Source organism: Monodon monoceros, unplaced genomic scaffold (genome assembly GCF_005190385.1).
Source record: "Monodon monoceros isolate NGI ecotype Baffin Bay Population unplaced genomic scaffold, NGI_Narwhal_1 Super_Scaffold_14, whole genome shotgun sequence".
Classification (NCBI taxonomy): Eukaryota; Metazoa; Chordata; class Mammalia; order Artiodactyla; family Monodontidae; genus Monodon; species Monodon monoceros.
The window spans coordinates 57,752,157-57,777,344 of record NW_021703770.1 but is presented as its reverse complement, the minus strand read 5'-3'; the positions used below and the strand labels follow the sequence as shown (position 1 = coordinate 57,777,344).

At 35.9% G+C, this 25,188-nt stretch overlaps 1 protein-coding gene across 1 annotated transcript; it reads left to right on the top strand.

Annotated features, from left to right (window-relative positions):
* Window positions 1-24,954, top strand: PI15 (peptidase inhibitor 15). Its single transcript, XM_029223051.1, has 5 exons — window positions 1-730; window positions 20,140-20,258; window positions 21,126-21,258; window positions 21,380-21,495; window positions 24,655-24,954. Exons 1-5 carry the CDS (start codon window positions 458-460, stop codon window positions 24,788-24,790), a joined length of 777 nt encoding a protein of 258 aa, XP_029078884.1. The 5' UTR covers window positions 1-457; the 3' UTR covers window positions 24,791-24,954.
* The last annotated feature ends 234 nt before the right edge of the window (window positions 24,955-25,188 follow it).

Below are 25,188 nucleotides of genomic sequence, written 5' to 3'. Positions count from 1 at the left end.
ATTTGGTGTCCATATATGTCTGGGGAACATTATCAGCACATTCTCTGTTATTACCTGTGATGCATTTTTCCTTTTCACTCTCAAGATGAATTTCAATTCCTAAAGATTTCCCTCTGAAAATAAATATGCAGTAATGCATTCTGTGGCTCAGGCGTTTGGGGTAAATGGCTCACATTCATTTTAGGGTTAGTAGCCATGCTGTTTATTTTTCTCTAGCTATAGGAAGTTCCTCTTAGGGGACTGCTTCATAACACCAAGTAAAATGCATAGAGGCCACTACAGGTTGTCTTCTAGGCTTGAGTTCAGCATTTGCTTGGATTTTTTTGAAGAAAGTCAAGCAATGATTTTGTAAATTCATACCCTCTGGCCCTATTTTTTTTTTTTCCTTTCATAGACCCTAACTCTACCTTTCTGCTTTAAGGCAAACTCTGTGGCCTCTCCCTCTCCACCTCTCAAAATGATAGCAATCTCTGCAATCAGCAGTGCACTCCTGTTCGCCCTTCTCTGTGAAGCAAGTGCCGTCATCTTACTCAATTCCACTGACTCATCCCCGCCAACCAATAATTTCACTGATATTGAAGCAGCTCTAAAAGCACAACTAGATTCTGCGGACATCCCCAAAGCCAGGCGGAAGCGCTACATTTCGCAGAATGACATGATCGCCATTCTTGATTATCATAACCAAGTTCGGGGCAAAGTGTTCCCACCAGCAGCAAACATGGAATATATGGTAAGAGAACCTTGTTTTCTTTGAATTCTGAGTGAGGACGTTTTACTTAAATTGTACATTAGGAGAATCTAAAGAATTCATATGTTAAGGGATATGGGGTTTTTTACACCTTTTAACTTAGGGAATGTTCTTAAGTGCCTGGTAAACTTAAGTACTGTTCCATCATATAATTAAAAGGGAGGAAAGGGATCTAATATTTTTGTGTGAGTTCCATAACCATTAATGAATCAGGTCTTATATAAGAAAGAGGTAAAGAGTGGGGTGTGATGACTGATCACATTTGGAAGGTCCACTTAAAAAAAAAATTCACATGGAACTTTTTCTGTGCTTTGTTTATCTAATAGTCATATTTATCAGCTAAAATATTTTTTGAAAATGATTTTTTTTAATTATAGGTTTCATGTGCATGAATTATTCTCTGGGTAGGTGTCTCTTCCCTTTCTTGGACAAAGCTCTTCCTGACACTAATCTATTTGTATTCTCAGAGAACATGCTGACTTTTTCCTTCTTGTGATTTAATGCTTTGTCGTTCAGATAACAGTGAAGTCAGCACATTTGCACACTGTTCCAACTTGCCATGAACACATTCTTTGCTCTCTCTTAAAAATAAAAAATAGGCTCTCTGTGTTTAAATCATTTTACTTGGAAAGTTTTTTTAAAAAGTTGGTATTAAAAGGATAGATGTCTTTTTAAAGTTTCTTTGTTTTTGGTTTTGAATTTATACAAGGTTATGGTTTAACTTCCAGCACCTTCCAAGAGCACAGCTTGAAGCCTGTTTAAGGCAATGAAGACCACCAGTATGGTATTTCTAAGTTGGGGTGGGTATGGCAGTACCACTAACAACACTCTGTAAGTGCTGACCTAAAATTTGGGGGTTTCTGTCAGATTCTAAATGTATCTATTTTATTTAAATAAGCTTTTAAAGTTTGACTAATTGTAGAAATCAGTGTCACAAGAAAAATACAGACTTGCAAATGTAAGAGAGTCATGGTTCATAGAAGTACAATTTAGACTCTATGAAAATGCATTTTTCTAGGATTTTTAAATGAAAGTGGAAAAGAAGATGTCATCAGTCCTGGTGTATGAGGGGCAATATAGTCTCATGATTAAGAATATGTAGTCTGGAATCTAAATGTTTGGGTTCAACCCCCAGCCCTGGAATATAAGCTGAGTGAATTCATTAACCTAATTGTGTTTTATTTTCATCATCTCTAATATGAGGATAAAGGTAGTATCTGCCATATGGGGTTGTTATGAGGAATGTATGGAGTTGAGGACTAGAACAATTAGACCAGAGCCTACAGAAAACTAATGTTCAATAAACGTTAGTTTTTATGGGTTTCTGTGAGCTTACCGTGAAAGTGCCTGGTGAAAACCTGTTCAAGATCTAAAAATAGGAACAATTAGGAACAATTACTCACATTGAACAGGTGTTTCTAGAAGGTGATGCCCAGGTATAGAAAGGAGAGGAACAAACATGTTTTCAAACATCATGCATTATGAGAGAAATATGCATAAGATTCTATGTGAGCTCAAAAAGGTATGCTATCCAGACTGCAGGTTTAGGGAATACTTTCTGGTGGCAATCACATAGCTATGCAGACTAAGGTAAGGATCAAGACAAATGAACCGGCTTTGGAGAGGACTCCATGTGGGGTGAAATCCTAACTCTGCTGTGTACTTTGTGGCCTTGTGCAAGTTACTTAATATGCATAAGACTCAACTTCCTTCTCTGTGAAATGGGAACAATAATTTATATGATAACCAATCAATATATAATGCAATTTATTATTTCAATAATATTGAGGGAAGAGGGATCATCATGAATAATATGTGGGGTACAACGCAGTAGAAATATATTTTAAAAAGCCACATTTTTCTAGTTATACTTTTCCCCACTGATCAAGAATTAATTCATTCCACATGCATTTATTAAATTGTTTCTATGTGCCAAGGACTTGGCTAATTGCTTCCACAGATGATCTCATTTGATAGCTCAGTCTCCCTGTGAGGTTAAGATTTCGATCCTCATTTTACCAATGAAATCACTTAGACACAGAGAAGTTAATGACTAGGTGAAGGTGGTTTGGATAATGAACGGTATCATTGGAATTAGAGTTAAGGTCTGTGTAATTTCAAAGCCTATGCTTGTATTGGGGAGCATCTTTTCATTCTCTAGACCGAGCAAATACTACATTGGGGGAAACTGCTGGAGATGTCAGGATATCACTGTTTCCTTCTTTGCAATGCCAGCTGAAATCATATAGTTTTCATATTCTATTTGTCATTCCTTTCTTATTATTTGCTTTTCAAATATGGGAGCTACTACATAATAATTTATTTTGTAAGTACCAGATACAGTGCTTGTTATATAGTACATGCTTTATAAATCCTTCTTCACTTAGTAAAGTTAACGAGAAACAGTAGTCAGAATATTAAGCTCTATAAAGTAACATTGTCTCAAATTATCATGTAAATACTGCATACACTTCATCACACATGTATCTATTCACTTAATATTTATGGAGCATTTACTATATGTTAGGTACTATTCTAAGCACCTAGGATAAATTCATGAATAAAATAGACAATCCTTGGCCTCCTGGGTGGGCAATCAGGCAATAAACAAGATAAATAAATTACATAGTAGGTTAGAAGGTGATAAGGTTATGAAGAAAAATAAAGCAGGTTGAGGCTGGGACATTTAATAGTGTGGTCAGAGAAGGGCTCCCTGAGATGTCCTGGAGGAAGGTGAGGCAGTAAGCCACACTGATAGATGAGGGAAGACCATTCCAGACAGAGGGAAGAGAGTGGGCAAACTCCCTGAGGTGGGGGGAGAGGAACAGATTACTTCAGTTAGAAAAATGTGCTCAATTTAGTGAAATTCTAAGTCTCTGTGAGTAAATTGACCAACTGAAATAATTCATTGGATCCCTCATGCAGACTCAGAGGAACTTTGAGAGAAATAAAATCTAACAGGTCAGAGCAGGAATGTCAGTGACTTTAACCTGCAGGCCAGGTGAAAAATACAGATCTCAGTTGAACACTGTTACTTTTATTTCAATTTGTTTAACATTGCTTTGGATTGTGAACAATTCGAAAGTGAGTTCAATTCCTAGCCTCAAATATGGACCTCAAAAGCTTAGGACACTTACCTCAGTATGGCTACCAGCCCTGTGTTCAAACTGTCCCCATCAGTGGGTGATATCACTATGGGAGCCTCATAGAAGATGGTCTTCAGCTCAGGGCTCTTTCTATTTTTTTTTTAATTAATTTTTATTGGAGTATGCTTGCTTTACAATGTTGTGTTAGCCTCCACTGCACAACAAAATGAAGCAGCCATGCACATACAGATATCCCCTCCCTTTTGGACTTCCCTCCCATTTAGGTCACCACAGTGCATTGGGTAGAGTTCCCTGTGCTATATGGTATGTTCCCATCAGTTGTCTATTTTATACATAGTATCAATAATATATATGTATCAATCCCAGTCTCCCAATTCCTCCCACCCCACCCCTTTCCCCCTTGGTATCAGGGCTGTTTCTAATTGCACCAGCCTGATTTGCAATCCCCTTCATTCACAACTTTACTCTCTGAGCCTTTTCCCATGCCATTTCCTCACCTTCTAATGTCTCCTCCTTAACTTATTCCAATATTTATAATCCTACCCTTCAAGTTTTATGTAAGGATGTTGTGTCCTTCACTGATGTTTCTTACATTCACAGTCATATTTGATTTCTCCTTCTTTTGAACCACTGTAGCCTATTACGTTTATCACACTGCTCTTATTAAAATCAGACTCAATTTACAGTTATTTGTATATTTCTTGCAATCTTCCTAATTTTAAGCTTTCAGGGTGCTCAGTCTATGTTTATTCACCTTTGTATAACTATTTTCTTGGGAAATTTCTTGTGTATAGACAGTAATCAACCATTATTTGGTGAATTTGAAATCCCTATGAATTGTTACATGTTTATAACTTGAATTAATTTTGATATTATTATTTATATTTAAAGTTCGCTCATCATTTATAATAACATTTTATCCTGTGCACCTAAAATACGAAAGAAGTTTTTCAAAATTCTAAAAAACAAAAAGCGCCTTAAAATTAAATGATTTTATCCTCTTTAAGTACTTGGTTACGTTAGTGTATGCTTCAGTAAACTAAGTGGACACAATTTGAACACTAGAGTGTTGACATTCATATTTTAGTGTATAATATCTTCTTTGGGTATATTGGCCATGATTTTCCAAACACTGTATCCTTTCAAAAAATAATAATATAGATAGAGCTTAAGATATGCAAGTCAAACTCTTGGCTTCTGTTCTACGATTAGTTTTTTGGCAAATTTCCACAGCTCCTTGGACACCAGCTGTTTTTCATTCTTCCTAAGGGCAACTTAAACCGTGACTCTAAACCACAGACCACACTAGTTTCTTAGAATAAGAATCATTCCCTAAAAGAATGAAATTACAAGACTCATACATGGAGTAAAATTTGTAAGATATTTCTTGAATTTAAGGCAATTGAATAAATTAATTAAAAATACTTGAAGTCCTTCTGTGAGAGGATGAGATCCAAAGATAACAGAAATCTTTGTATTTAAACTGTAAACAAAACAGGAAAAACAAGCAGGAAAAAAAAAAACCTTAGGCACATAATTCAGTATAAGACGCTGCTGTGTAAGACTGATGTAATAAAAGAGTACAGACCAAAATACCATGGAGAAATCAAAGAAAGAAGAGGTAATCTCTATTTGGCAAAATCATGAAAGGCTGCTTAGAGGAAGGGTATATGAGATAGCTGCTCAGGAAAGGGTAGGACTGGATGTTATAGTAGGTAAAGCAATGAATGAACAAAATCGCCAGGAGAGAAAAAGCATAACACATTCGCCAATGTTTTCAAGGATTTTGAGAAAAGATTGAGGATCACTTAATACAAGAGCAATTAGGGAGGCCATGGAGGTTTTAGAGCAGGGTCAGAGGTGCATATGAGAAAGATGGCACTATCAATTGATGGAGTTTAGATTGGCTGTGAAGGTGACCCAAGAGGTGGCAACCACTGAATCAGCAGGGCCATTTTTTTTTTTTTTTTTTTTTTTTTGCCATACGCGGGCCTCTCCCTGTTGTGGCCTCTCCTGTTGCAGAGCACAGGCTCAGCGGCCATGGCTCATGGGCCCAGCCACTCCGTGGCATGAACCCGCGTCCCCTGCATTGGCAGGCGGACTCTCAACCACTGCGCCACCAGGGAAGCCCAACAGGGCCATTCTTTTAGTCAAAGGTGAGGAGGAACTGGGCACCTATACCTACCACAGTGACAGGTATGAACAGTTAATGGAAGTAGTTCATGAGAACACATGGTAGCCATCTTCATAAATGGTAGAGAATGATGGAAAGACAGGTAGGGGACAGCATGAAGATAATGATAGATATGAACTGAACAACTTAAAAATGAAAAAAAAATGTGTAATGTAATTTCAAGAAGCCAAAATAGCTAGATTGGTAATATGCCCTATTTCATTTGTTTGGTGCCTGCAAATATTATTTGCAGAGCTAAGGGAATAAGTCTCCTATACTCTTCTGGAAAAGAGAAAAATACTAGTTACCAAGTCACAGCAGGTAGTAAAGTTACAGAAAGCATGACTCAAATGAATGAATGGAGAATAGATTAATCCGTCCTCAGAAATAGCCAGTAAAGTATTTGCCTACAGTAATTTATGTCTTGAGAATAAGGAAAAATTTGGATTTTGTTTATTTGGGCTTTGTGTGTAAGAGAATGTAGATAATGTAAAAGACTTTTTTTTTTAATTATTCATAGTTGACGAAACACTTGTGATGTCTATCCTTATCGTTTTTTTAAATGAAACCATATACTGGACCAGATGGCACCCTTCCTCTCATTTGGGAAGGATAACTCAATTTTCTTCTTATAAACATGAGAAATTTGATGTGTCTAACCTAAATTTTTTCAATGAATGCTTTTATGACCACTAGAAAGCCTCCTGAGAACATTGCCAGCCAGCAGGGAACTGAGAAAGATTGCTGACAGGAAGGCATTTCTCCAGCTCATTTGGAACTCCACATTCCTGTTCTCCTACATGTAGAACCTTTTAAGTGTCTTGGCTTCAAATGGAGACTGGGCACATTTTGTATGAATTTTCTTCCAAGGTGCATGTTGCATAGTATTAGTTACTTAGTATTGCTTATATATGAATATTTAGCTCTCCACTTATGGAGCCAGCTGAAAGTAAGGACATTTTGTTTATGATTGTTTTGAGTACAGGCTTTAAGATGTGCAAATGTAAAAACCTCACCATCAGTTGGTAGAAGGAAGAGCTTTGAATCATACATAGGCTACATATATATCGACCATATTTCCTAGTATTCAACACTGCTTTTTTGGTGGCAAATTATATTTGACCATATGCAATGGTACAGAAAATTGTATTATATTCCTGCTGACTATTTATAGAACCTAGCATCATATCTGTCCCACAGAGAACACTCAGTAACAATCTATGGAACAACTGAATGAAGTCTTTTAACCTTTGCTGGGCATTCCATGTAAAGAGCACATGGCTATGGTGCTCAGGTGGGCAGGGGTCACTCAGTATTCAATCACTCATTCCACAGTATTTATTCATGTGCCTGGCATTGTGCTGAGGGTTTCAGCAGGGAGCAAAAAGACATTTCTTGATAGGAAGTACTGTGAATGGATGAGTAAGTGGGCAAAGCAGTGAGCTGTGTGCTAAAGTAGAATAAATACAGGTGCTTTGGGATCACATGGGGCATATCTGGCCCAGACTTGGACTGGGGGTAGAGACGCAAGGAAGGCTTCCAAAAGGAAATGATTTCAGCTATTAAATATGAAAAATAAATAAAAGTTATACAGGCAGGAGTTGGAAAGAGGGAATATGTGGTAGGTGGGGAAGGGTGTTTTGGGAAGGTGGATGGTACCTTGAAGGCATAGATGAAATTCAGTGTGGCTTGGATGTAGAGGATAAAAGAAAAAGTGATCTTTGATGAGGCTGGGAAGGCAAGCAGAAACTTGTTTGAGTTTTATTCTAAGATTAAGGGAAGTGGTTGAAGGTTTTAAGTTGTGTAATTAATTTGCCTTCAGAAGGGTCATTCTGGCTACAGGTTGAGAAAGGGATTGGAGACAGGCAGAAGTAATGGCACAGTCAAGAGACTGTTATAATAGCCTGGGCGAGAGATAATTGAGGCCTCAATGACATTTAAGGACATAGGGATGTGACAAAATGAATTTGGGGATCAAATCAGTATGTGTAAGTGATTTATATGAAGAAGTGGCATAAGGATTTATATGATGGAGAAGCCAAGGAGGATGCCTCCATTTTTGACTAGGACAATTGGGTTTCCCTGAGTTGGAGAACACAAAATAAAGTGCAGGTTTCTGGTAGTCATTAAGTAGCTGAAGGTTTATCAGGCAGGGTACACATCTACAGAGGCTGAAAAAAGTAGCTAGTGTGTGGGAGGGAACATTCTTCCAATACAAAGAATTTTTGGGAATATGCTTTGGTAATCAGAATGGACCACTTTACATAATGGGGGTAGGGTAGTGTCATGGAGACAGCATGGATGTATGATTTTATGTCTGGGAATCTACTCAAGAATTTTTGCAAGAAAGTTTCATGTATCTTTTAAGAATTTTTTTTTTTTTTTTTTTTTAGAATCAGTGCTGAGACTTAAGTCAACATGACTCCAAATCTATTTCAGGGGCCTAGATAGCACCAGGTCCATCTAGTCTTCTGTCACACTCAGGATAAGGTTTTTCTGGAAACTAATCAAAGGACTTCAGAAAAATCGAAGTTGACTAGTCTGGCTGGTGTCCTGAATTTAGTATATCTGAAAACCATTTAATAGTCAGTCAATGGCCATTAAATGGTTATGAACTTGAGATGTTTAATTGTCTATGAGAATTTCTGAAGAATGGCTTGGAAAGAAGGCAGGGAAGATAAAGACTAACAGCTTCAAATGGTCAAGAGAAATGTTTGGCATAAAATACATCATGGACTGAGGTTTGGAGGGGTATGATTTGAATGTTCCCAGTCTATGTTGCCCATAGAGTCTAAAATCAGGTACCAAGCATTTTTTTGACACAAATATGGAAGAATGCCCCCAAAGTTGTGTGTTTAGACTAAACTTCATGACTCTTAAAATTTCACATCACATACTCCAAACTGAAACAGTCCAGGAATGTTGCTTAAGGGCACAATATTTTTTTACCCTACAAAGTGCATCAAATTCACATTTCATAATTTCATTAAATATGAACATTCTACCAAATCTGTCTCTGCATTCCAGTGAGATCATGTTTTCAGCAAGCAGTAGGTAGGCGGAAAGGCATTTGAATTCTTCTAAGTGGGCAACAGCAAGGTACAGGGTTTGCATGTGTCTCACAAGATAGTTTAACAATCAAGAAGTCAGTCTTTAGCTGATTGTAACACTGAGTTGGTGGAAAAAATTAACCACACATGAAAATGTCTTCCTGGCATATAACTACAGTATTAAATGATAGCTGGTGGGTATTAATTTCCCGGGAAAGGAGAACTGTTGCTAGAATCCATCAACAAATGGTCTTTAAATTTAAAGATAAAACATATGTTAAAGAGGGATTTAAGGAGGGGAATTAATAGGTTTTAAAACTTCTGAAATGTTCTCTAATTTTTATCTTCCACTGTCTGATGTTATGTTGCCAAGAAGCAAGGTCCTTGTTATCTATACACAGTTCTGTTTCTGATTAGTTTGTTGCTTCAGGGTTTATCTGTTTTCACTTTCTCTGATTGCCTGCTAAGTTGAGATTAAAGCTTGATGTGTCTCAAACTTCAGGCTGCCAGATAAGGTGATCAAAAGTGCACCTCTCATTACCTCTCACTTTAGGCATCTTTCTAGTTCACAGACACCACCACTCTTCCAGTGCCTGATCTTCCAATAATAATAGCGTTTACCATTCTGTACACCCTGCCGTGCTAGAGCTGTGCTAAATTCTCTTCAATCACTATCTTGCCTAACCTTCACAACAGTCTTGTGAGACGGGGACAATTTTCCTCATTTAGAGACAGGAAATTTGAAGTTTGGAGAGCGTAAGTTGCTTCCCCCAGGTCCCAGAGTAAGTAAATCAAAATGATGAGAAAGCAATTCTGTATGACAACAGAGCCCATGCTTTGAAAGACTACAATACACACTCCCCTCCATGAGTTCATCTCCTGCTCTTGAGCCCGCTCCACATGCATTTTTATCTGAGGACATCGCTGAATATTAGAAAGTGTTTCTTCATATGGAATCAAATCTTGCTTCCTGTACTCTTTCTAATCTTGGCAACCACATAGGAAAACTCTGTGTTACGATAGTGTTTCAAGTTTTTGAAGCCTGTGAGCATCTATGCCTTAAACCTTTGTCCCCCAGTCACCCAGCTCTTTCTAAGCCTCCAGCCCTTTTGTGTGAAATACCTGTACACACCACCTCTTGCAACCAGAGTATGACCAGCGTAAGGAAGGTGGCACGAAGATATTTGCTTTCTGAAAATCTTGGAAAAGGTAAGAAGTTGTGCCATTAAGGGAATGGAAAATCAAGTCCCTCCCCACCCCCCATGCTACCTCTTACATTACACATACACACAGGAATGGTGCCAGTTCGATCATCTTGGGATCTTCAAGCAGTATGGCTCTGAGCAAGGAATGCCTTTCACCAGGCTCTTGTCCTTGTTTGGGTTCCAACATGTGTGTGCTGTTCTGACAGTGAGGTGCCTGGAATTGATGTGACCCAGCCAACACAGAGTAGCGATGACAAATGATTCTCCATTTGTTCTACTTCTGTGGACACATCTTACAATGGGTTGGCAGATTAGGTAGCGTGTGCTCCTGTTGAGTCATATCAAATTCTCATGAACTAAGTGGCTTGTAGATCAAATGTGTGTTTTAAATACAGATGCAATGTTATTATGGAAAAGGATTGCCTTACTTTTAAATTTTTTTCTTTTTTCCCCCCAAATTTTGGATTCTCAGAAAGTTATGTACATGTTACTTCTTATATCTCAGTTAATAAAGCCATTTAGAGTTCCCTTGATTTCTGAATAAGGACCATGAATCTCATCTGTTCTCTCTATTCATATCCATGTCACCACAGACTACATGTTCCCTTCTCCTGGAATTGTCACTCTCAGAATGAATGATGTTGTCTTATTTGCACAGCAACATACAGGACAGTTGCTTTACCTCTCTCATCTGTAATTTTGTCGTCCACAAATGCACAGAGCAAACATCCTCACAGAGCTTAGCAGCCAGTGTCTGTGATGGTCCAGACATTTTCCTGATGAATGCTATTTTTAATTTTTATCAAATCTTGGATCAACAGTATACCAGAACTGAGAGGAAGGATACTGATGTAAGTGCTTATAAATGAAAACTAACTTCCAGAAATGCCCCCTTCTTCCTAAACCTATTCTGTGGTGTGAGTATGGGGGGGGGATGAGTAGGGGTGGGAGAGGAGAGGGGAGGCCCCAAGTCCTCGGTAATCAGAATGACACTCCACCAAATAAGCTTTAGACAATTACTTCTTACCAGAAGAGCACAGAACCACTTTGTAAGCACACATTCAAGGTCTCCAACTCTGAAATTTTGCTTCACTAGGTCCAGTTCCCTTGGAGATCCTGGAATGATTTTCCAGGTGAGAACTCTATAATGTGCTTTAAGAATATTTTATATCATGATTCAGGACACAAAACTGAGCTGAGGAAGATATTTTTTGGCTCAAATATCCATTTATTTATCAAGAGACTATATACTGAAAGAATTAATATGTTAAACCAAAAGAAGAATTATTCCAGTGATAATTTCTATATTATTACAAAATTTCACTTGCATATTCACTCAGCACGCGTTTTCAGAAGACACCCTGTGGTTACTGTGGGTGAGCTACAGATGTCTGCAGTGTGGAACAACACTTAATTGGGAATTTACATGATTGACTAAGGACACTTCTAAAGAAGCAAACTTTTAAGTAGCACATATTTTTGGAAGTGGCTTTATAAAACATGTTACATACATTATAAATGGATAATGGATAATGTATGACATACTAATTAATTTATATACATTTGCCATAATTTATTCACAATTATTCACTATTTATTTGGTAGTGTGTTAATTGCCTGTCTCTTTCCTAAACTGTAAAGCAGAGTCCATGTCAGTCTTGCTGACTGTTGACTTCCCAGTACCCAATATTGCGCAGCCCTCCCAATAAGTAGTCAATTACTAGCTGCCTAGATTAACGAATTATCTAGGATTCTATTGGTTGATCTGGAAATTTGCATTTCTTGCATTTTCCATTGTTGATAACAAAACAGCAGTCCCCATCTGGTAAGTTTGGTGTAAGGAGATTTGGGGCCAAGACAGTTCCAGGGTCACTCTTTCTTGCCACCATCCTTGTGTATTAAGATCACATATCTACATAAGTGTAATGGTGACAATGATACCTTCCATCAGAGTTCATAAACTGTAGGCCCATTAACCATTCCAATTAGTAGTCATGTTTAATTTGCTCTGCAAGTGTTGAACTGTAGAGAATTTTACATTTAAAAGGCTATTTGGCAACATGTAGAAGTGGATACATTTCACATATACATCAGGATTTCTAGATTATCCTGAAAAGTTTTAAGGTTTAGAGACATGGTGCCCACTTCCTACTTGTCAGCAATTGGTTAAAAAGGAAGAGCCTCTTTGGGTGGGGAAAAATTCACTCATTTCCAAGTCTCTCTCTCTCTCTCTTTCATATAACTGTCCGGATGTCAAGCAGCAGTTGCATTTTGGCATCTTACACCCAATACTCATTTTCATTACTAGACCAACCCCCAACCCAGTCAGTTGAGTTTGATTATATTTAAATAGCACTTTGGTATTTTCAAAGCACTTGACTGAGGTATAGATTGAGCCATGCATAGATTAAAGAACTGAAATTTCTTTTTCCTTTATTTCCTAATCACCAATCCTGTTTAAATAATCTTACCTCAAATTCTGAATGTTTTTCTTTTATCCATGCCTTCCTTAATTTATATATTAAGGCTTTATATGTAGGAAACACTCCCTCAGCTAGGAGTCTTTTTCAATAATCCAGATAACAAATGATGGTGGCTTCACTCAAGGTGGTGGTAATAATAGTGATGATCAGTGGGTATATTATGGATAGACAGGATTTTGATGGCAGGATCGACAAGATTTGCTGATAGAGCATATAAAGATTATTAAGCAAAGAAAGAGTAAAGATGGCTATGGACTCTCTGGCTTGAGCAACTACAAAAGCAATTGGTAAACTTTTTCTGTAAAGGACCAGATGGTAAATACGTTTAGCTTTGCAGACCCTGTGGTCCGTGCTGCCACTGTAACACAGAAACAGCTATAGATAACATATAAGTAGGCAATGGGATAGATCTGGTGACCCCTGAACCAGAAGAAAAAGAGTAATGTCATCCACTGATGGGAGGAAGACTGTAGGAGTAGCTGGTTAGAGGGTAGGGAGTGGCGGTAGGGTTGTGAATACTGGAACTCAATTTTGGACTTGTTAAGTAGAGGTTTAAAGTGGATAGGTGGATAAATCAGTCTGGAATTCAGTGGAGAGGTCTATAGATATAATTTGGAAGAGTACCACCAGCTTATAAATAGTATTTCAATGTGTGAGACTGGATGTGGTTACCTAGGCAGTGAACTGATGAAACAGAAGAGAGAGAGAGGGAGAGAGAGAGACAGACAGAGAGAGAGACAGACAGAGACATGGCTTCAGCCCTGGGAACCCTCCAGCATGCACAGGTTAGGGAGATGAGGAAGAATCAGCAAACATATGGAGGAAAACACGGCAGCAGCCAGAGAAAAACAAGGCAAGGGTGGGGTCATGAAACCAGGGGGTGGAAGTGGGTCCAGGAGGAGCAAGTGGTCAGGCATTCTAAAAGCTGTTGATAGAACAAATAACATGGTGACCAGGAAATGACCATTTATGATATTGATGTGAGCAATTTGGGTAGAGTGGAGGTAGAGGGGGGAACCTGCCTGGGGTGGGCTCAAGAGTAGAAGAAGAAAAACGGAAAATTCTCTGTTAAGACAACACTCAAATTTCATTGTAAAAGGAAGAAGAGGAATGGTGCATTGGAAGATGAAGATGAAAAGGGGTCAAGAGAAGTCCTTTTGTGTTTGTTTTTAAGAATTTTATGCTGCTGGCAATGATCCAGTTCAGAATACCTCTAAAAAAAGTATACTTTTACATCTTTTTTTTATAGAAATTTACCTTTCCCACCTACATAAAAGGTAGCACTCATCTTACCTGAGGAAACTCTTCACTATTTTCATTTAAACATTTAAAAAATGCTTAGGACCCCACGTTGATACTTTGTGGTATAATGTGGTCCCATATTTATGGTCATTTTTGAGGCTTGAGGGAATTTTTTTTAAATCAAGTTCCTTAACTGGTTCTTTTTAAAAGTATAATTGGTTTAATATCATTTAATTAATCTAATTAGTGCCCCCAATTTCCCATGGGAAATCCTTTTCTCTTCCTGTGCCACACCCCACCCCCTCCAGTCTTACCAAGGCCCATTCTTCCCTCCTGTCTGGTTTAACACAGGGTCATATATTCAGCTCTCAGTTTCCTTTATTGGCACTTCACAAGCATTTCCACCGAAAGGGAATAAACCCCAATTTCAAAACAAAACCACAACCATGCCCATGAAGTGTTTTTTAAAAGCTTCTGGCAGCCCTCAGGGAAAATAATTTTGTCATCACTTAATATCTTTTTAATGGCTCTTTCTCACTTCTATAAGTCAGCACTTCTTTCCCAATCTAACCCAGAAAAAGAACAAAGAGCCCCAGCTGAGTTATTTTTAAAAGCCAAAAACTTGTCTATCTAAACTGCCTTTACTTTTTATCTAAATATATGAGAAATGACCACATGTCAGTCCAAGAAAATAAGTGTCTATACGACATGCCATACTGTTTCCAATGTCATTGCTATCAGAGTATCCATGACAATAACCAATTTAGAAATGTGTTTTCAAAAACTCAGTGTGATAATTTTATTTTTTAGTATTTTATGTCTTTGAAGATGGTTTCCATGTGCAGAACAGATTTTTTAAGAGGTCATTTTCAAATTTAATATTTCTTGTTCTCCTCTAATTTAGCTTCATTTTCATATATTTTTGTTCTATTCTGAAATCTAGCAAGTTTTGGCATCACATTTGTTTAATGTTTGTTACTACTTACAAATCTAATTAATTTAAATTTTAAGCTGCATTTATAGATTTAACATATTTGACCTTTAGTACTTCAACTGGCTTATTGAAAATAATTTCCATATATTTAAATGTCTTAAAAGCCTAAGCAACACAGTGACTCTTAAGTTCTAAATTTTGCAATACTGTTTAAAAATTGTAACAAGATTTTCTTAAAATTTTTAACTTAAAACCACAAATATAAATAATTATTGATATATTTTATGTTGAAATTACAAGGCTAACATATTGCTTTAATAACCTGTTGCCATATTCTCTGAACCACTATAAATATTAATAACATCAAATATGTACAGGTTCGTTACCTAGAAATATTTATCCTTTTTAACATCTTATATTTAATTCTTTCAAACACGTCTACCTTTAATTCTTATGTTTGGAATTAAAAGATGTTACCCACTTGAAAAAAAACAGTATGTCATATCAAACAATGTTGGGGATATATTCTCAAGTAATTTTCAGGGTTGCCTTTCAGTTGGTCTACATTTCTTATTGTCCGGAGATAGTGATTGGGGTTTAAGAAGGCAGTTTCGGATGTCCCGGTGCCCACTGTGTTGTGGGTAACAAAACTTAAGGAAATGGCTGATAAAACAACCTCATCTTTGGGCTGGATCATATCACTCTCTTCAATTTATGGAAGTCAGTGATTTTCTCCCACGCTGAGACATTCTTTGACTCAATTTTGTATTTCTTTGGCTTAACCTCTGAAGACCTCTGGATTTGAGGTCTTTTCATTCTTTTCATATGCCTCCTATCTCTTGGAGCCACACTCTTCTAGCTATTGAAATGACATCAGTTTGAATTCTGGATGCTTCTCATGGCTTAATCAGACTATGTGGTTTCCACAGACAAGGTGCTTAAATTTGTTGATAAGCAGAGTAGTTCATGGTAAACATTTTAGTCCAGAGCTAAATCAATCAGTTTACAAGCTGACCAACTAAATGGCTCGTAACAGCAAAGAATGGAAGAAAATCCTGTGGAGCAATAGGGCACATATATAGGCTTCTGTGCGCTCTGACACCGTTTTAAGCCATCTTCATTTTGTGAGTTATCTAATCATAATATCTAACTTCTACTAGCTCCTGTAAATGTTTTTTTGTCTCCATGCACCATTTTCTTAATTTTTGCCTAATTTTTAGAAGGCATGATATTTTAAGTGTTCACAACTCAGTTATCTGTGAAAGTATTTTATCCATTTAGAGGGACAAGAACTAGAAATACAGAATTTGAGGCTAGCTGCATAAAAGCTGAGTAAATATAAGGTGTTTAGCTTTTCTAACAAATGATCATAATATGTTGCATATTTGCTAGTCATTCCATAGAATGTTAAGTAAGTACACACCTGTGACCTTTTTTCTTTTGCTGTATTTGTAGGGTATGATACTAAACTTATTTCAAATAAATATCACAGGTGTTCAGCAAAATTCAGCAGATAGATTATCCACTAAGCATCTAGAAATGTATATATTAGTCAAATGCTTAGGTGATTACAACTTCATTCCCTAAATTTGTATAAGTTGTTAGAATTCTTTCATATGGTTAAACTGGCAACATTCATCACAATTTAGAGCTTCTGGATAAGAAAGAAGCTATCCTTATTTGCTGTTTTCAACCCTGAAAGACCTCTCATCATATTAATAGATTTAAATACCACTGTGGATTAAAGTGATACATCACTCACCCATATTCTCCTGGGAGTTGTAACCAGTGGAGAAAGATGGAGACAGCAAATACGGTAGATATGCAATTCCTAAATTTCAGAGCAGGATCTTCCCCTCTTTACAGGATGGGTGTGAGCCCTGCCTGGGGACAAACAGGCAAGAAAGAGCACAGGACTTTCTGACTTCTTCTGCGGTAGGCAACAGAGAGACAGTTGGTATGTCTCCCATGGGAAGGCAAAATGATCCCACTCTCTGTGTGGGACCTGGCCAGTGCTGCCAGGGTCTCCAGCATCTTCCTTCAGGGACAGGCAGAAATCCCTCCCATCAGTTTCCTAAAAGCAAACATGAAGAGATGAAAAAAAGTGGTCATCTCTCCTCCCTCACAACTATCATCTCAAAAATTTTAATTATGGTATCTCTACATAGAAACACCTAAAAACGTAGGCAACGGTAATGCTAAATACATGGTCTTCCTATCAAAATCCTTTATAATAATTTTAAAATGGTGCTCATGTAAGATATTTTTCAGGCATGAACTCTTTGGTTTATCTCTTTGACATACACAATACATTTTAAGTATATGAGTAAGCATATAGAATTATATATGCTAAGTTACCTTAAATTTGTTAACTGCCTTAAATATTTTAAATTATTTTGTGAAGAATCTAGGTTTCCTCTTTCTGTGGTATGGAAAAGGCTAGAACTGAACAAGTCATAGGTCAATATAACAGATCTTCCTGATTCTGATGCTGGAGTTACTCAGGGATACTAAATCATGAAATGCTGAAGAGGAAAGGGACCCTAGAGATGAGTTAACTGGGAGACAGAATAATTGACATGTCCTCAGTCAGAGATGATCTTAGCAGTAGGCTTAGGGTTAGAATACAGGATATTTACTTTCTTTTTCAGTATTATTTGTGCCATGCAGTGCTGATATTTCAGAACAAGACTATAAGAAAGACTGTTTTTAGAAAGATTATATAAAAACACAGAAAAGCCGTGTTTTTAGCAGTTACTGTTCTGAGTGCACACCACTTCAATATGTTAATAATATTTAGATGTATTTTTTTCCCAAAGTGACTACAATTAGCTCAGAGACATAATTTGTTGATGCTATTCCGTCTAAAATTCATTTGTGATCTAATGGTAATATTTTGCATTTTGGTGAACTGAAATCCATATTTTGTAAATCCATATTTCATTAAAAATATCAGAAGAATAAATACTAGATGAATCCATTATTAGCCAAACAAAATGCTTTTAAAAGTTAATTTCAGTTCTAGAATACTATGATTTTCATTGCAAATTTAGTTTGGTTCACTGATATTTCTGCACAGAATTTTTACAAACAAAAGGAGAGGTTTGAAGTAATAATTCATAAAACATATCAAATGATTATTTTACAGAGCTAAGTGTGAAAGAATAATACAAAGTATTTTTTATAACTGTAAAAAAGCATGATATCAATTCAAAGGAGAAGACAAGTATATAAAGAGAGACTAACTTTTAAAATATTATAGAATGAGTATTTTCCATTTATATACTATATTTAACACTGATTACTTACTTATTAAAAGGGTATTATGTAATGTTTTGCCACATTTAATTAATCCACAAAATGGGCAGATTATATTCTGGATAATTAAGGAAAGTGTATTTTATTATAGCTTTTTGAATGATCTTTCTTTATACACAGACAGTGGGGATATGGCCACTGTCACCATAGAATGACTCCAGATCCTTTCTTGATAATTCTGATTTCATGTAATTTTGTGAGTGAATTTATTTTAATGTAATTCTAGATAGATTTATGTAAGATGACTTTGTTTTTCTAATTTAAGACAACTTCTAAGTGGCTAACAAATCTTTTTTCAGGGTGGGTGCCATGGCCTTCTAGGGTAAAAATGTCTCCGAAGGGTTCATCAATTTTTTTTCCTATTTTATTTCAAAGTCACTAAATTAATTTCCTTTCACTTAAATACACTGTTACATTAAGTAAATCTATGTTTCTAGCTCATAACAATTAAAAGTTCTAATATTATTATTACTATCAAATATTCAAATGATATAAAATATCATTTATATCATATTATAATTTAATATAGTTTGACACTTAAAAGTTGGAATAAATGCAAATCAAAACCACAGTGAGACATAATCTCACACCTGTTAGAATGACTATTGTCTAAAAGTCTAACTATTGTCTAAAAGAAATAACAAGTGTTGGTGAGGATGTAGGGAAAAGAGAACCTTGGGCACTGCTGGTGGGAATGTAAATTGGTGCAGCCACTATGGAAAACAGTATAGAGTGTCCTCAAAAAATTAAAATAGAACTACCATATGATATAGCAATTCCACTTCTGGGTATTAGTCTGGAAACTAAAATACTAACTCAAAAAGATACCTTCACCCCAATGTTCATAACAGCACTATTTACAATAGCCAAGATATGGAAGCAGCCTAATTGTCCGTCAACAAATAAGTAGATAAATGGAATATTATTCAGCCATAATAAACAAGGAAATCTTGCCATTTGTGACAACATGCATGGAACTTAAGGGCATTATGGTAAGTGAAATAAGTCAGAAAGAGACAAATAACTTATGATCTCATATATATGTGGAATCTAAAAACAACAACAACAAAAACAATACTGAACTCAGAGATCTAGAGAGCAGATAGGTGGCTGCCAGAGGTTGGGGGGTGGGGTGTGTGAAATATGTGAAGGTGGTTGAAAGGTACAGACTCTCAGTTATAAAATAAATCCTGAGGATGTAATATACAGCATGGTGACTATAGCTAATAATACTGTATTGTACATTTGAGTGCTGCTAAGAGAATACATCTTAAAAGTTCTCTTCACAAGAAAAGAAATTTGTAACTGTGTGTGGTGACGGATGTTAACTAGACTTATTGTGGTGATCATTTCACAATATATATGTACATAAAAATCATTAAGTTGTACACCTGAAACTAATAATGTTATATATCAATTATATCTCAGTAAAAAAGTTGGACTATGAGACATTGTTAATTTTGGTACATTGATTTGAATAAATTTGATCTCATTAATTTTTAAGATATATCAATAGCATGGCTCCTTTTTGCTGTGAATAAACTCCAGGGAAATCAACTGACTTTGGTGGATTCAAACTTCAGTGGTCAGTATGAGGTATCTCCAAGTTACATCTGGATACGATATTTTTGTTAATCTATCCTTTACCAAAATTTATGTCTGGATTTTGGGTCTAGATGGCCCTGTAAAAACAATAAAGATTTTTGAGGAATAACAATATTGCACTGTAGAACTTTGAATAACAATGGTCTAAATTTGCTTTCTTCTAGTCAGGAAGCAGAGTTGAAAGAACTTTAGGAAATAGTAGTGCCATTTCTTTTCTCTTTTTGTTTGTTACTAGCAAACCCTGTAAAGCTGAAGGTCTTTTTCACTTTCACAGGTCTGGGATGAAAATCTTGCAAAATCTGCAGAGGCTTGGGCAGCTACTTGCATTTGGGACCATGGGCCTTCTTACTTATTGAGATTTTTGGGTCAAAATCTATCTGTACGAACTGGAAGGTAGGAAGTAGTTTCACTGATACTGTTTATCCATGCAACTTTATTGCTTATGGAATCCAAGGGTTAGTGACACCAATTTCAAGTAATATCTACAAGAGGGCTCACTATGTGTCAGGCACTGATGCTTGGCCTATGACTGTTTTAGATGTCTTCAAGGATTATTTAATTTTTTAAAAGGGCCTAGTAAAACCAGTTTTCCCTTTCACCCTTGGAACACCCTCCTTTAGCCTGTATTCTACCCTTATCTCACAGAATCTTTGAAAGGATCAGGCTGTATCCTGTATCCTATCTCTTCTACTTCAGAAAAATCCCTTGATGGTGGCAGAAGCCATTATTGTGTATGCAACCTTCCCATGTTTGCATATACCTGTATCTGTGTGTGTTGTACAAATTCAATATATTTACACATATATGTATATATAAATAGGCACACATGTATATGCAAGTATATGCAACAATGGATAAAGCTGTTCCCAGTAATAGGATAATTTTTCTACCACTGTGGAATGTCATCATCCAATATTCCAAAGACTCATTCTCTTCCACACAGGGGAGGAAAATCAGGTGGTAAAACAAGATAAAGATGGTAATTCCTGAAAGATTTGCATTCCTCTTTTTGAAACAACCAGACACATACTTAGACAAACACAGGATCACTTGCTCCAGTCCTGGGCATTTTCATGCTTGGCTCTACTTGGAGGAATAGAGGATTCTACTAGGTGATGATGGTAATTGTGAGGGGTGGGTATGTTCTTGATTTACCATGAATAATCTGCAAAAGGACCAATTAATTTATAATTTAACGTGAGTCCACTATATATTGCCACTGCTGTACTCTAAGTTTTCATTGTGTTTCTTGATATCTAGATATCGCTCTATTCTCCAGTTGGTCAAGCCATGGTATGATGAAGTGAAAGATTATGCTTTTCCGTATCCCCAGGATTGCAATCCCAGATGTCCTATGAGATGTTTTGGCCCCATGTGCACACATTATACACAGGTTAATTTAATTGTTTTGTTCATTTTTGATTCATACTTTTAAAAAATGCTCTTACTATTTTGGTGAACATGAATTTTCTTAGCTCCAACTTCAATAACAGTATATCGATTTACTTTCTCAGATGGTTTGGGCCACTTCCAATCGAATAGGATGTGCAATTCATACTTGTCAAAACATGAATGTTTGGGGAGCTGTATGGCGCCGTGCAGTTTATTTGGTATGCAACTATGCCCCAAAGTAAGTATCCAGTTGGATTCTACTTCTTGGAATCTTTAATGATGTTAAATATCTTCAGTCTGATAGATACTTTTAACAGGTAAATAATATGAGTAAGACTTAACTAACAAGCACTAATCCTCAAATCTTCCATCTTCTTGTATATCTGAAAAGTTATAAGCTGAAAGGTTTCTTTTCACAAGGATTCTAGATTAAAATTGCAGGCAAGACTATTTGTGATTTGGAGAGTCACTAAATTCTCCTTACCATCTTTCTTTAGGCATGGTAATCATAAAATAAACATATGCTTTTAGGCTTTTGATAGCTATATAAAAGGCATCAGGAAAGGATCTTCTAGGGAATTTATCAACACCACAGTATTCTCATCAATCAGTACTAGAATGTTGGCTTAGCTTTTTCACTAGGAAAGCAAAACAAGCCCTTCTCCTTTCTTTTAAGAGTAAAATTACAATCACAGTTTACTTTTTCCATAGATGGTTAAGGAGGCATTCAGAATCAGAAGGGAAAATTTAAATGCTATGACTTCTTTTTAATGAAAGCTTTGCCATGATTTAAATTTCAGTACAAAAAATATTCAGTAATTTCTTCTTATGGCATACATAAAAAGGTATTGTGAAAACTGATCAAAGATTATAAAATAGGCTCATATTTATGAACATTCTTTATAATATGAGGATAAATAAGCATTTGTTAACATCTGATAAAATGCCTTTTTGATAACAATGACTCTTCGGATAAAATGTTCCAGTATTTATACATGAGTCTGTTCTCATTTGGAATAAATACTAAAATGTACAAAGGATTTATGACACTCCTGGTGTCTTCCAAAGTAAGTCCCAAACAAAGATTTTCTCCAGCTTTGCCAGTATGGGGAGGGAATGAGAAAATGTTTCACAAATAACTGCATTACTCATTTATATGGTAGTATGCCAGTGGCAGTGTTTTTGCAAAGTTAGAAAAATAGCAATTTTCCTGATGGTCCCCTCTCCACAGTTATTAGAATAGTAAGATTTGGAAAGTAAAATGTGGCTGCATTATGATAAGCATTAAAACTGCATTTGTTTGATATTTTCAGTTTTATACTGTATATTTTCCTATTAAGACTTTAACCCTTCTTTCTGACATAAATTGGCCAAGTAGTACTCAAATAGTGAGAGGTTTTTTTATAACATTCATTTAACTATTCTGTTTTTGGCCAATGATTGGAATTTTGTAATATTATTGATGAAATGTCTGATTGTTTTGTAAGTCTAAGAGTTTAAGATATTGTGTTAGTATGCTATATTTGCTGTGATAGAGAACAATTCTTTTGAAACCTAGGCAATGAAGAAAGTTTTAAAATCCTGACTGATAGTTGACTATGTTTCTTCCAATCCCAATATGGACTTATCTCAAGTATAACTGTTTTTCAGGGGCAAAATAAAACAGAGAAGGAAAGGGGTTGGGGGGGGAGACAGAGACAGAGACAGAGATAGAGAGAGAGAGAGAGAAATGAGAGAATGAGAATGAATTGAATTAGATGAAATAGAATAAAAATTAGAAGGAAAAATAATATGTTTATCAACTGACTGATCTACTACTGAATACAATTATCTTCCATTCGTATAAAAGTTTGTAATATAATATATAATAATTTTTATATAATAAAATTGTATTTCTAAGTTAACATTACCAAAAATATGTGCTGTGTAATTTCTAAAAGCTATGTAGAATAAGTTGAAAAATATGAAATTAAAATACCACAGGCTGGGTTCATATATTTTTATAGGTTTGGGTAAAGATATAGAGGGAAATAAGATTATGAAAATAGAGTGGGGGAGATTAGGATAAAGGAGTGAGCTGCACTCTTGAGGGATGGACCTCCTTGAATGTTCATAAGCAAACATGTAACATTACCAAAATTATGCTTGAGGAAGCTTCTCTGGAAGGCAGAGTGTAGAATAAGCTAGATAGAGGTGGGCAGCCTTGTAATCTCATCTCAACTTTTCCTTTACAGATATTTTATAGATAAAAATGTGACTTTTCAACTGACTGAATGAGGATATTTTCATGTCTGGTAGATGCACTGTATGAGTCACCTGCTTGGTCTTATTTAGGTCTCAAAGATGAGACCCACTTGTTTCATATTTTAGCCTTTACACTGTTGTCTTATCTTCAACCTTGACTTTTTACTATCTACAACCAAATTTTCTCCTGACCATTCAACTTCCTTCACATCACTGGCTGTATAGTACCGTAGTTACTAATCACCATGCTACTGAGAATACATTCATTGCCTCCTTCCTCACAGCTAAAAGCTTAATAACATAAGGCATTGTGGCTGTTTTTAACTATCCTAAATGGTGAATTTGGTGTATCACTATAATCATGGCCATAATTACAGATGAAGAAAAATATTGATAACACATAATGATTCAGTTAAATAGGTTCAGCATTATCAAAAAACTAATAGTATTACTAAAAATTATAACTATGAGTTTACATATGGGAAAATGTTTTGGAATCACCATTAATGGCTGCTTCTGTGAGCCATTATTCTCTTACTGAGTTTTCCGTTATCTCATTTTATGAATACTGAGAATCTAAACTATTTTTTCAACTTGAGGAAGAAATCCTTTGAACACTTAAAACCTATTTTTTATGCTTGTAACAACTTCTTGCTCATTTCACCGTTTCTAAGCATCCCAGAATTACATGTATATATCTTTATATATATAATGGACATGTATATATCTAGATCTGTATATACTTTACTATCTTTATAATAATATTAGCATGAGTTTTTTAAGAAGTAAGTTTAAGTGGACACAGCCCATGTGCTCTAGAAGGCTGCTGCAGGAACGAGGCAGCTGCGGTGAGTGGATAGAGCATCAAGCCTCGTGTTGGATGACTAATAATGTCACCATGCATTGTAGTGCCTCACTTCTTATCTGTAAATTAACATAATATTAATTTACTCAGAAAGAAAACATTTTAAAAGTAAGATATACAGAACAAGTTACTGTAGAAATAAGAAATGGTTATAACTTTTAGTGCTTTTCTAAAACGACAGACTTCTAAAAATATCATCACATGTCAACACGTGATCTTGTGCTTAAGGACAATCAAATTTTAATGAATGGGCAAGTAGTACTAATGCTCTCTTCTTTTTTTTTCAAGGGGCAACTGGATTGGAGAAGCACCATATAAAGTAGGGGTACCATGTTCAGCTTGTCCTCCCAGTTACGGGGGGTCTTGTACTGACAATCTTTGTTTTGCAGGAGTAACGTCAAACTACCTATACTGGTTTAAATAAGCTTGTCTTTTCCTCCAGGAAATATAATGGTTTCTGGGAATCATAGGCATATATATATATTGAGTTTTGCACATATTATACATATTTTATCATAATCTTGTTTTCCTTTTATTATTCATTGTATAAATTCGTGTTTGTCTATTATGTTTGTTTAATCCTTGGAGGTAAACAAAGCATCCATTTCTGTTTTCTGACCTCTAAGCCTAAATTAAAATATTGTGTATGTAGTATTGACATAGTTGATGCATCCAATCCCAAAACTTGTTTTCCAAAGGAATTATGTTCTTAAGGAATAGAATATATATTTGGCCTATAATGTATGTGTGTGTATATACGCACACATAGATGATATAACACATAGATAATAATATGATTTTGTAGTTAACTTGAGGGAAATT

Excerpts from the sequence above, each read along its gene's own strand:
- PI15 (XM_029223051.1), top strand. The coding sequence starts at position 458 with ATGATAGCAATCTCTGCAATCAGCAGTGCACTCCTGTTCGCCCTTCTC. Across the intron at positions 21,259-21,379 it reads TGTGCACACATTATACACAG|ATGGTTTGGGCCACTTCCAA; the intron begins GTTAATTTAATT and ends TTACTTTCTCAG. Across the intron at positions 21,496-24,654 it reads GTATGCAACTATGCCCCAAA|GGGCAACTGGATTGGAGAAG; the intron begins GTAAGTATCCAG and ends TTTTTTTTCAAG.